The sequence below is a fragment of the Rhinopithecus bieti genome, unplaced genomic scaffold (genome assembly GCF_001698545.2).
Source record: "Rhinopithecus bieti isolate Rb0 unplaced genomic scaffold, ASM169854v2 scaffold_13400, whole genome shotgun sequence".
In the NCBI taxonomy this organism is placed as follows: Eukaryota; Metazoa; Chordata; class Mammalia; order Primates; family Cercopithecidae; genus Rhinopithecus; species Rhinopithecus bieti.
Window position 1 is genome coordinate 2,469,626 of NW_016807991.1, and position 12,494 is coordinate 2,482,119.

Genomic DNA, 12,494 nt, shown 5'->3' on the forward strand with positions numbered 1-12,494 from the left:
AAAAAAAAAAAAAAAAAAAAAGAACCTAAAGTCTTTTGTTGTTGTTATTTTTGAGATGGAGTCTCACTCTGTTGCCCGGGCTGGAGTGCAATGGCGTGATCTCGGCTCACTGCAACCTCTGCCTCCTGGTTTCAAGTGATTCTCCTGCTTCAGCCTCCCGAGTAGCTGGGACTACAGGCGCCCACCACCACCACACCTGGCTAATTTTTGTATATTTTGTAGAGATGGGGTTTCTTTTTTTTTTTTGAGACGGAGTCTGGCTCTGTCACCCAGGCTGGAGTGCAGTGGCGCGATCTCGGCTCACTGTAAGCTCCGCCTCCCGGGTTCACGCCATTCTCCTGCCTCAGCCTCCCGAGTAGCTGGGACTATAGGCGCCCGCGACCACGCCCGGCTACTTTTTTTGTATTTTTAGTAGAGACGGGGTTTCACCGTGTTAGCCAGGATGGTCTCGATCTCCTGACCTCGTGATCTGCCCGCCTCGGCCTCCCAAAGTGCTGGGATTACAGGCGTGAGCCAGAGATGGGATTTCACCATGTTGTCTGGCTGGTCTTGAACTCCTGACCTCAAGTGATCCACCCGTCTTGGCCTCCCAAAGTGCTGGGATTACAGGCGTGAGCCACTGCGCCTGGCCTGAACCTAAAAGTCTTAAGTTATGGATCCCATCCAGCAAGGGGGCAAGATGGGAGGCCTTGGGGAGCCAGACTGAGTGTTTGTCAGAGAGGCAGGCACCTTAGGGGCTGTGTGAGATCTGTGGCTGTAAACATCAGGCCTTGGCTGGTCTGATACTGTCTGAGAGTTCTAGAAGCAAAGGGAAGCAGGGTCCTAGGAGACGCCTGCTGGGAGGCTGCAGAAAGACACGTCAGAGCTGTGCTGTCCAGGGTGGTAGCCCCAGCCATGTGTGGCTATTTTAATTAATTAAAATTAAGTAAAGTTTAAAATGTATTTCTTCAGTTGCACAAGCCATGTTTCAAGTTCTCAGTAGCTACCTGTGGGTAGTGGCAAAGGAGACTGCACAGCAGGGATTTAGAACAGTTCCTCTACTGGGGAAAGTTCTAGTGCACAGTGCTGGTTTTGACACTCAGCCTGGAGGTGAAGGCAGGGGGTGGGAAGTGACAGCTTTGTCCAGGCAGCAGTAGGGTTGCAGCTCCCGAGCCTTCAGCCCACACATGCTGGGTGCTCACTGGCTCTGGGCAGTGTGTTGTAGTAAAGGGTCCAGTGGGTCCTGGGGCTGCTGTGCAGGCCTCCCAGGTGGCCAGCAGGTCAGGACGTCCACCCTGTTGCTCCTGACCATCCCTGCCTGTCTACCCAGGTGGCTCTCCTACCTCCTGCTCTTTATCCTGGACCTGGTCATCTGCCTCATGGCCTGCCTGGGACTGGCCAAGCGCTCCAAGTGTCTCCTGGCCTCGTGAGTATCCCTACCCGTGGACCTGGGACAAAGAGCTGGGCAGGATGCCATCATCAGAGAGAGACGAGGGCCTGGCCAGCTCCAGAGTGTGGGGGAAACAGCCAGGCTGCCTGAGGCCACCTTCTGCCCCGTCCTCAGCACTCAGCAGAGGAGACAGACAGCAGCCACCAACTCACCATCTGGTCACCAAACGAGCAAGCGCTAGGCTTTCCTCCTTCTCTGGGCCTGACTCTTGAGCAGCTAAGAAACGTGGGCCCACGCATGAAAGCCTCCGGCCATCTTAGCCAACACTGCCCCCTTAGCCTGTGCTCTGATGCCTGGGTCTTTTTAGCCCCAAAGACCTGGGCTCCATGATTCTTTCCTAGTAGTGAGCATGGCCCATGTCAGGGCAGGGACTGAGGCTGCCTTTGGATCCACTGCAAGGGTCTGGGGGGCACGGTGGGCGGAGTGATGGCTGAGAGGAAGGGGACCCTGCCTGCCAACCTTGTCACCTGCCTCTCTCCTAGGATGCTGTGCTGCGGGGCACTGACCCTGCTTCTCAGCTGGGCATCCCTGGCCGCTGATGCCGCTGCGGCAGTGGTGAGTTGGGGGAGGGGTGGGTGGTGCGTGGTCTGCCAGGATACTCCAGTGTGTCTCCAAGCAGGGCCAGCTTCCGGTCCCAGCTCCTAACCTAGAATCCCAGAATCTCAGAACCAAAGGGACTTGCATCATCTGAACCGGCCCCTCTCGTTACAGATGGGGAAACAGGCCGAGAGAAAGGAAGGGGCCTGCCCAGGGTCAGAGCCAGGATAAGACACTCATGCTTCATACCCAGAGAGAAGCCCCCGGCCGCCCAGGCATGCTTAGGCTTACGCATGCTTAGGCTTAGGCGTGCCTGGGTGACCAGGGGCTTCTCTCTAGGTGTGAAGAACTGACCGGGTCTCCTGAGAATGTGTAGGGGTCTGAGCCTCAGACCAGGGAATCCCTCCCGTATCAGAAGCTGCTGCTTTGCCAGCTCTCCGGGCCCTGGGACTGTAGACTGCGGTGTCTGACTTGCCTTCCATCCCAATGTCCCAGGACTCCCGCGGTCTGAAGCACACGTGCTGTATGTTTCTGGATGTGATGCCTCAAAATGGTTTAAAAAACAAAAAAGTGGGGGTTTCCTGTGCAGGTCCACATGATCTTTAATGGACCTAACGCTGGCACTAAGCTGTATGCATGAGGCTGTTCATTCACTCAGCTGACATTGTTTGCTGGGTGGCACTCGATGGTACAAGACGCCTGGGGATGTGGAAGCCAAGAGGACGTGATGGTTGCTGTTGACAAAGTTCCAGCCTTTGGAAGCAAGACTTGTAGGCAGATAACTGTGATACAGTGGAGGTGCAGTGTGTGTGTGTGTGTGTGTGTGTTAGTGTGCGTGTATGTGTGTATGTGTGTGTGTTTGTGTGTGTGTGTGTGCTTGTGTGTGTGTTCAGGCACATGCATGTAATAGAAGAGAACACAGTTTACCAGGGAAATTCAAGGAACTCCTCCCTGATTCAAAGGCCGCAGACTAACCCTGGGATATGCATCTATTCTGCCCTAGTGACCTGGGGCTTGATAGGATAAGATGGGCGTGGCTTGTACCAGAAGCTCCCTAACCACACTCACACCTTGTCCAATGGCTTGGGGGTTGGCCACTAGCTCTGGGTGTGGACACAGTGCCCTCAGGGACTCTGGCACTGCCTGACAGCACCTCAGGCAGAGGCTTATGCAGAAGCGAGAAGAGAGGGCATGTCCTGTCTTTGCTCCCCGCCACCCCAGTGCAGTGACCACGGACCAAGGACTGGTAGAGAAAAGGCCCAAGTCACGTTTGAAAGCATGCAGGAGCTGGGACGGCTGTAAACAGTGCCACTGCTGGCCAGGGTGACGCACACTGCTGCCTGGCCTGCAGCCTCTCCTCTGGGGCCAGGGGCACGCACAGGGAAGCCACAGGGAGCACACGGCGAGCTCCTCCAGGGCCCCATCCCGCTTTCTGGGCAGCCTCTGCCTTCTGGAGGCAACAGTGGCTTCCAGCTTGCCGCTGTGAGCTGCCCTGTGGTGGCCACCCCTCCCAGTGGGGGCTCCTCCCTCTCACCAGGCTTCAGTGTTCACGAAAACCAGAGGCCATTTAATCTCCCAGCTGGGCGCCCTGGAATGCGGGGAGCTAGGGAGAAAGGCCATTTCCCTAATTCCTCTAGTCAGGCCCTTGTGTGTGTGAGGGGGAGCAGGCGGTGGAGCTGAATGGGCTTTTGACGGGCTGGAGATGCTGCTGCATTTTAATAGGAAGCCGGGTGAGGAGGAGCCAGGAGGGCGGGGAGGGTGGCCGGCTGTCCCGGGGTTATTGTGGAGAGCTTTTGTGTGGCCTCCCAATGCCAGCCTGCTCTCTGAGGCCTGTTTTGACAGCCATGGGGCCAGAGGACTGACAAAGCCTCCCCTCTCCGCCCCCCACCCCTACCCCTCTCTGTCCCTAGAAAGGACTCCATGAGGACAGAGGGCTGCCCTGGAGATCTGCTCCGGGTGAGGCGGGAGAGGAGGGCCGGCAGGACTTGAGCAGCCGAGCTCTGAGCTTCCAGGCCCTGGGGCCACCCCTTGTGGTCAGCACTGCTAGTCAGGAGGTGTCTAGGGTGAGGGACTAGAGCAGGCAGAGAGGCTGGGAAGCCCTGGAAGAAGGAAGGGGGAGGAAATGGGTTCAGCTGTGAGGGAGGGAGGCAAGGGCTGTCACAAGTGCTTTGGCCACCAAGCCCAGGGACAGAGCGCTCCGGGGAATTCCTCCAGCCAAGGGGCAGCCAGGCCTGCCCCTGAGTCAGAGAGTGGGAGTGTGGCCTCTGCAGCCACCCTGTCTAGGCCCACATCCCCCCTTCAACCCTTCCCAGCAGTGGAAACCCAGGAAGGTTCCTGAGGTTCTCTGTGCCTCAGTTTCCTCCTAGGTGAACACGGAGAATAACAGGACTTACCTCAAAGGGCTGTTGCTAGGGAAAGATGAGTGGGTTAATCCTGGGAGGCACACAGAAAATGTCCAATAAACAGTGGCCACCGCTGGCTTCCTGTGCATTCATCATCATCATGCTAGGGTCACGGGGCGCCCGTTCAGACCCACACCTCCATTCTCAGGAGCTGCCTGCAGGCTCAGCCATCGCCTGGGGGGGTTAATGGGCAGCCTCTCCCACCTGCCCCAACTGTGCTCAGTGCCCTCCTTCCTGTCCCCTCTCCTGCCATCCCCAGCACCATGGCATGAGTAATGCACACGTGTATTAGTCCATTTTCATGCTGCTGATAAAGACATACCCAAGACTGGGCAATTTACAAAAGAAAGAGGTTTAATTGGACTCACAGTTCCACATGGCTGGGGAAGCCTCACAATCATGGTGGAAGGCAAGGAGGAGCAAGTCACGTCCTGCATGGATGGCAGCAGGCAAAGAGGCCTCATGCAGGGAAACTCCCGTTTTTAAAACCATCAGATCTGCCAGGTGTGGTGGCTCACACCTGTAATCCCAGCACTTTGGGAGGCCGAGGCAGGTGGATCACCTGAGGTCGGGAGTTCACAACCAGCCTGACCAACATGCCAGAACCCCATCTCTAGTAAAAACACAAAATTAGCCAGACATAGTGGTGCATGCCTGTAATCTCAGCTATTCAGGAGACTGAGGCAGGAGGATTGCTTGAACCCGGGAGGCGGAGGTTGCAGTGAGCTGAGATCATGCCACTGCACTCCAGCTTGGGCAACAGAGCGCGACTCTGTCTCAAAAAAAAAAAAAAAATCAGGTCTTGTGAGACTTACTCATTATCACGAGAACAACATGAGAAAGACTTGCCCCCATGACTCAATTACCTCCCACCAGGTCCCTTCCATAACACATGGGGATTCAAGATGAGATTCGGGTGGGGACACAGCCAAACCATATCAACACGTATACACACAAGTGCATATGCATCACACACGTACATGCACACGCACACAGGTGTTTGTCTTCATTAATAGGAGAGTTGACTCCTCGCTGAGTCCCACAACCCAAACCATCCTATGCACCTATCCCAGGAGATGGAGGCTCCAGGGTGGCCAGGGGGTGTGAAGAGCAGGCCTGGCCTGGGAGGGGGAGGAGGGAGGCAGGAGGACCACGTCACTGTGGAGCCTTGGACTGGAGCCTCTGTCCCTCTCCTTTCTTGGTTCCCAAACTTCTCGGGGGTGACCCAAACTGAGATAGTGGCCTCGCTCTTTATTTTCCCAAGACTTCCCCATCCTCCACTTGGGCCTGGCTGCACTCTCTGCCACTCCAGCCAGGGGGTGGGGGCACACCACCAGGCCTGCTGGCGCCACAGCTCTGATAGGTAATAATAGGCCAGGTTGATGTATTATGAATGCTAGTGGTTTGTGTATAAAGCATTTCTCCCAGGGTCTTAAGTGCATGCGTGCATGCGTGTGTGTGTGTGTGCGTGTGCACATGGGGCTCTCAGGAAGCTCTGTATCTAGAGGGGCATGTTATTCCCCACCCTCGCTATACACACATTTCCTAGACTGTAAGTGCTGTGATGCACTAACCTGTAGTTGCTAGAACCCTGCACGGCACCAAGGAAGTACTCCATAAATGTCTATCAACTTAGCAAGTTAGTGAGTGATGCTCCATTGTGACCCCTGAGGCAGTGGTTCCTGAAGGAGGACAGAGCCACCGGCAGAGCAGGGCACTCAGAGGGGTCCCCTGCCCAGGGAGCATGCACCAGAGGAGGGGGACGCCCCTAGGAACAGGCCAGAGGACTTGAGCTCTCCCTGGCTACTCTAGAAGGCAGAGGCCCCCCATTTTTCCAGTCCCCAGAGCACCCCAGGCCAGATCTGGGGTGCGCCAGGCTTAGAGGCCATGTACTTGCTGACGCCTCTCCTGGGGCCTATGTCTGCTCCCACCCTGCTGCATGGGCCTTAGCAATCACCTAGCCAGGCTGTGCTGTGGGGCCAGGCCCTCCAGCTCGTACGTGGCAGCCGCCTCTCAGCTCCATGCCCTTCCCACCCCGTGTCTTGGCAGGTGAGGACCTACCCCCAAGACTCACAGATGCTTCAGCACCAACCTCGTTCTTTAGAAAAAGTTTGGGGGAGCCTTCATAGATTGTCCACCCGTCCCTGTAGGACTTGATCACCGCAAGACAAAATGTAAAACAGACATGAGCCGATGAGGCCATGATGTAATGAACTCCTACACACACAGCCTGCAGCTGCCCTGGGGCCCAGGATGCTGGCCCCCAAGGGTCTGTCCCAGAAGAGGCATTTGGGAATAAGAGTAACAGCATGCCCTCCACCCCAGTCACTTTTCTGAGCACTTTACATGCATTGGGTGAATAGCATTATCATCTCCATGTCATAGATGAGGCAACCGGGGCACAGGAAGAATAAGTAACTTGTCCAAGGTAACAGCGCTAGGAAGGGGCAGAGCCAGGTTTGAACCCAGGAGGCTGGCTCCAGACTCTGTCTTTTGCCACCTGGGAGGGAGCTCAAGGGGCTGGGGTGATGGGCTCCTGGCTCCTCCCAGGGCCTGATGTCCTGGTATCTGACTTTCCTCCACCCCGTCCCTCTCTCCCTCACTCAGGCCACCAGTGACTTCTGTGTGGCTCCTGACACCTTCATCCTGAACATCACGGAGGGCCAGATCAGCACAGGTAACGCACTCTCAGGCCACTGCTGTGGATGCATGGGTGGCCAGACTGTGTGCCCCTGCGTACCTCTTTTCAGCCCTGCAGCCATCCAACCCCTCCTCAGCCCTGAACTTCAAGTCCAGCTCTTGCTCTAGGCCATTTCCTAGAAACTGCCTCCTTTGGGAGCTCAGGGACGGGGAGGGAGGTCTGGCTTGGTCACCAAGGATGGTAGAGATCTCATCTGGTCATTTGTGAACTGCCTAATGCCATGCTGTTGCCCTGCAGAGGTGACTCGCTACTACCTGTATTGCAGCCAGAGTGGAAGCAGCCCCTTCCAGCAGGTACGGCCCCCCGAGGCCTGCCCTCACCCTGCCCACAGCCATTCCCCCTTGACCCTAAGCCCCACCACTGACCAGGATGGCGGAGGTGGCAGGGCCTTCCTTGCCTCACCGTGGTCCTCTCCTTAGCAGCTACTGTGGGGGCAGTGGGGGGAGCTTGCTTTTGGTCATGGGTTCTAGATCGGTGGTTAACGCGTGTGCAGCTCAGTGGGGAGCTGGTTCCATGTAGATGCTGTGCAGCAGCTCTGGGGTGGGGCCGAGATTCTGCACGTCTCACAAGCTCCCAGGTGAGGCCAGGGCTGCTGGTCCAAAGACCACATCTGAGCTGCAAGCAGGGAGAAGACTGTGCAGCTTTCAAGAAGCCAGAGGAGTAGGGGGAGACTTCCTGCAAGTGGAAGGCCTGTGCAGCTGCAGCCAGGTGGGAGGGGCAGGAGCATAGGCCCCTCGGCCGCTGTGGGGCTCCTGGGAGATGGAGCCTCACGGTGGGGCTGTGTCTCTCCTGGCCCAGACCCTGACCACCTTCCAGCGCGCGCTCACCACCATGCAGATCCAGGTCGCGGGGCTGCTGCAGTTTGCCGTGCCCCTCTTCTCCACCGCAGAGGTAAGGCAGCTGTGCAGGAAGAGGGGAGCCCCAGATGAATCCTGACAGCCCTTTCCCCTACCCCAGCCCCAGGGCCAGGCTGTGCACAGCTTGCTGCTGGCTCTCTGTGCTCCCACCCCCATGACTCGGCTCCCACCCTTGGCTCTAGAGGCCCCTGAGCACAGCTGCTGTGGTGGTTTTCTCCGCCAGCTCTCCTCCACAGCCCCTCGGTGTCTCTGTCTCTCTTCCTGCTTCAGGAAGACCTGCTTGCAATCCAGCTCCTGCTGAACTCCTCAGAGTCCAGCCTTCACCAACTCACAGCCATGGTGGACTGCCGAGGGCTCCACAAGGTGCATGGGGGCCCTGGGGGCATGTGGAGAGTGTGAGGGCACCCAGCAGGCCACACCTTCCAGAGAAAAGCCAGTAGAGGCTGAGGAGAGTGGTGGCCTGGGCCCCCTTCAGGCCCAGGAATGGAGCTGAAGCCAGACAGTGGGAAGGGAGGGTGTGCCTGGCCTTTCTCCGAGGGCTGAGACAGGGAGACTCAGTACAGGGGACCAGGGGTCAGGGATGGGAGGGTTGTATCCGGTTGGCTGTGGGTCACTGGGGGACCCTGACCAATACGAGGGAGGCTATTCCCCATTGTCCAGACTCCTGGCCATTTGCTCAACACATCTGTCTCCCTGGGTTGCAAATGGATGTTCCAATCCCATTGCCAGAGTCTTCCTTCCAGGAACTTGGAATATCAGACAGACACAATGATGCAAGGAACACATGGCGAGCACATGAGAGCCCCCCACCCCAAGCAGTGAGCCAGTGTATGGGGACAGCTTTCACATCCCAGGTGGATTTAGTGCAGACAGTCTTTGTCATCATCATAGCTGTCAGCTCCATGCTTGGCCCTGTTCTGTGCATTTTATATCCAGTATGTCATCCAGTTCTCACAGTTATATTGTGAGACACATGTTATTTCCTAGGAAATTGGCATGCGTGTGTGTGTATGGATAGACGCATAGATATAGCACTGTGTGTGTGCACGTGTGTGTGTTTTTGCACGCGTGTGTGTGTATGGATAGACGCATAGATATGTGTGTGTGCACGTGTGTGTGTGTATGGATAGATGCATAGATAGGTAGCTTATGTGTGTGCAGCAGTGCGTGTGTGGTGCGTGTGTATGGATAGACGGCATCGAATACTCTGTGTGTGCGGCACGTGGCGTGTGTGTGTGCGGTGTGTAATGGAGTAGGACGGCATAGATATACCCTATGTGCTGCGCACGCATGTGTGTGTGTGCACATGCGTGGTGTGCACGCCGCATGTATGGATAGACACATAGATACATATGCTATATCTGTGTGTGCCCGTGCATGTGTGGTGCACTTGGTGATGTGTATGTCTGTGTGGGCATGTGTATGGGTTGTCTGTGCTGTTGTGTGTGTGCAGCATGTGTGTGTGGTTATGTGGCGTGTTGTGTGCGCATGTGTGGTATGCAGCGTGTGTGTGTGCATGTGTGTGTGGCCTGTACGCTGTATGAATGTGGGGTGTGTGGTGTGTGCATGTGTGTGGTGTGTGCATGTCTGATGTGTGCGTGTGGTATGTGTGCATGTGTGTTGTGCACACGTGTGTGGTGTGTGTGTGCATGTGGGGGGTGCGTGTGGTGTGTGTGTGTGGTGTGTGTGTGTGGTGTGTGTGTGTAAAGTGGCCTACTGAAGAGTCCTGACTTGGCACATCGGGGGCTTGGGTTTTGATCCTGGTAGTCTGACGTCAGAGCTAAGAACATGGCAGTCACCCCTGTCTCCTCTCTCCTTCCCCTTCTACACTAATCCCCAGCAAGTCTTGGCAGCTCTCCTCTGAGCTGTACCCTGAATCCATCCATTTCTCTTTCTCTCCACGGCTTCCACCATGACCCGGTCCTGCTCCTCCAGCAGACAGTGGCCTCCTCCCACTTTCTCTTGCCCCCTCACCACCCATTTCACACATTCTGCCAGAGCAGTCCTTTTGCAAACTAGATTGGATCACATCCCTTCCATTCCCACACGCTCCGATGTCTTTCTGACCCCTTATAAAAGTCCGTACTCCTCTCCTGCCCTGCAAGGCCTAGCATGACCTGGCCCCTCCAGTTCCATCTCCTGCTGGCCTGTGTTCTCTCTCTTTCCTGAACAGGCCAAGCCTGTCCCCTTTGCCCCCTCTTCTCAAAGTGTGCTGCTTCTTGCCATCCTGGCCTCAGCTTCAGTGCCCCCGTCTCTGGTTCCCCACCCTGCAACCTCATCTGCCCTGTTCAGAGTCAGCTTCTTAGTGCCTAGCGCTCAGTAGGTGCTCAGCAAATGTTTGCAGAGTGAACCCAAGAAGCCCCATTGTGTTAGGCTCCAGAGTGTGGATCCTTAATGGTGCTACAAGGTGCTCAGGATGGGGAGCAGCCGGGAGACCCCGGGTCCAGTCTCAGGGGAGAGGGGCTTCCAGAGGAGAGCCTGGCCCCCAGGCTTTGCCCCTGCTCCTTCACTAGCTGCATGTCCCTCCTCTTCCTCCAGGACTATCTGGATGCCCTTGCTGGCACCTGCTACGACGGCCTCCAGGGCTTGCTGTACCTTGGCCTCTTCTCCTTCCTGGCCGCCCTCGCCTTCTCCACCATGATCTGTGCGGGGCCAAGGGCCTGGAAGCACTTCACCAGCAGGTGGGCTGCCTAGTAAGGAGGGAAGCCTCCCGCGGCCTGGGGGTCTCCTGGGAGAGCAGCAGACAGGGGCCTCTGCTCTACGATTTAGCTGATAACCCAGGACTGAGGAGGGCAGCAGAGGGCCTGGGCATTCAGCCCAACAGGCTGGCTGGCTTCTACAGAAGCTTCCCCAAGAGTCCAGACAGACGCTCCAAAGGAGTTCGGTGGGGCCCAGAGCCGGAGCTGGGGCCCAGGGTGGTGACAGCCCTCAGGCCACAGCCTCGCCTCCCTTCTCCTCTCTTCTCACCAGGACTTTGTGATCTGGAATGAGGAGAGTTCCCGGTGCTGGGAGGGGTGCCCTGGGAATACCAAGAAGGATACATGGGGTCACTGTTTTCAGGGAGCCTGCAGTCCTCTTGAGGAGATGGGAAGGGACAGAAGGTGTATAGGCACCTCATGAGCAGATTAGACAAGAGGACGCAGGGTAGGGAGGACCCACATGCGCACGGTCAGCATGGTGGGGAGCCTGGAAGAGCTGGTCGTGAAGCTAGGAATGGGCCAGAGTGATCTGCAGGAGGCAGGCCAGGGACCGTGTTTTAAAGGAGTCTCAAGGAGACACACATGGCCAGAGAGTCCTGGCAGGAAAGGCAGGGAAGCAGGACAGGACCTGGCTGCCTCGGAGCCTCCTTCACCCTTCACAGCTGGCCATCTTCTACCCGTTGTTCTAGAAACAGAGACTACGACGACATTGATGATGATGACCCCTTTAACCCCCAAGCCTGGCGCATGGCGGCCCACAATCCCCCGAGGGGACAGCTTCACAGCTTCTGCAGCTACAGCAGTGGCCTGGGCAGTCAGACCAGCCTGCAGCCCCCTGCTCAGACCATCTCCAACGCGCCTGTCTCCGAGTACATGTATGGCCTGCTCACACACCCAGGCTGGGTAGCACTGCCTGGACAGCATGTTGGGTGGGGTCTACAGCGCCAGGTGTGGGGAGGAAGGCATCCAGGGCCACCCGTGGTCCCCACTACAGCCACAGGGTGCCTGGAGGGAAAGCCCCCTGGGAGCATCTGGTCACCCCTTCACACCCACATGTGCTGGGGGAAGAACCCACTGATGTCAGCAGCCTCTGCCACAAGCTGATGGGACAGGTCCCAGGCCCGAGAAGCTGCATTTCTCCAGGCCATGCTGCTCTCAGCCTTCGTTGCCCATCAGCCACTTGTCCCCAGGCTTCCCAAGGTGCTCTTCTCCATATCTGCCCACCACACCTCCTCCACTCTATCTGTGGTTCAGGTCCATCCCCTGCCTCCCATGTACTCACCCATAGGACTCTCCTGTAGAAATCTGCACACACCCCCATTCCCACACCATCCCCTCCTGAGCTCTCCTCTCATCCCCACAGGAACCAAGCCATGCTCTTTGGTAGGAACCCACGCTACGAGAACGTGCCACTCATCGGGAGAGCCTCCCCTCCGCCTACGGTAATTGGGGCTCTGGCCCTTCCTTGTTGGGGTAATACGTAAAGACAAAACCTCCTGCTAACCCAAGTGAATCCTGTCCCCAAAGGCAGAAAAAAATGAAACAGTTCTGTAATTGAATACGCACTAAACCAGACCGTCGCGGGTATCCCAGGCAGTCTGCTAAGGAGATTGCAAAGACACAAGAAATCTCACTCCTTCCCCTAACCAGGCAGGAACAAGACACAGCCCACTGCATACCTGTCATCCAGCAAAAGGACGTAACGACACTGTCACAGTAGTCCACCTTAATCTAACACTTGCTAATTGGGGTGGCTGTCCTGGTTAAGTAATTGCCTTTATTTATTTATTTATTTATTTATTTATTTATTTATTTATTTATTTATTTTGAGACGGAGTCTCGCTCTGTCGCCCAGGCTGGAGTGCAGTG

At 56.5% G+C, this 12,494-nt stretch overlaps 1 protein-coding gene across 2 annotated transcripts in view; it reads left to right on the forward strand.

Moving 5' to 3' along the window:
* TTYH2 (tweety family member 2) overlaps positions 1 to 12,494 on the forward strand; it is a 54,118-nt gene that overhangs the window by 29,926 nt on the left and 11,698 nt on the right. For both annotated transcript variants that reach the window (XM_017884791.1, XM_017884792.1), the window contains exons 5-13: positions 1,310 to 1,405; positions 1,912 to 1,984; positions 6,976 to 7,045; positions 7,307 to 7,362; positions 7,868 to 7,960; positions 8,197 to 8,289; positions 10,465 to 10,607; positions 11,315 to 11,500; positions 11,989 to 12,067. In XM_017884791.1, coding sequence (XP_017740280.1) covers positions 1,310 to 1,405; positions 1,912 to 1,984; positions 6,976 to 7,045; positions 7,307 to 7,362; positions 7,868 to 7,960; positions 8,197 to 8,289; positions 10,465 to 10,607; positions 11,315 to 11,500; positions 11,989 to 12,067 — 889 coding nt within the window. The remainder of the gene's footprint in view (positions 1 to 1,309; positions 1,406 to 1,911; positions 1,985 to 6,975; positions 7,046 to 7,306; positions 7,363 to 7,867; positions 7,961 to 8,196; positions 8,290 to 10,464; positions 10,608 to 11,314; positions 11,501 to 11,988; positions 12,068 to 12,494) is intronic.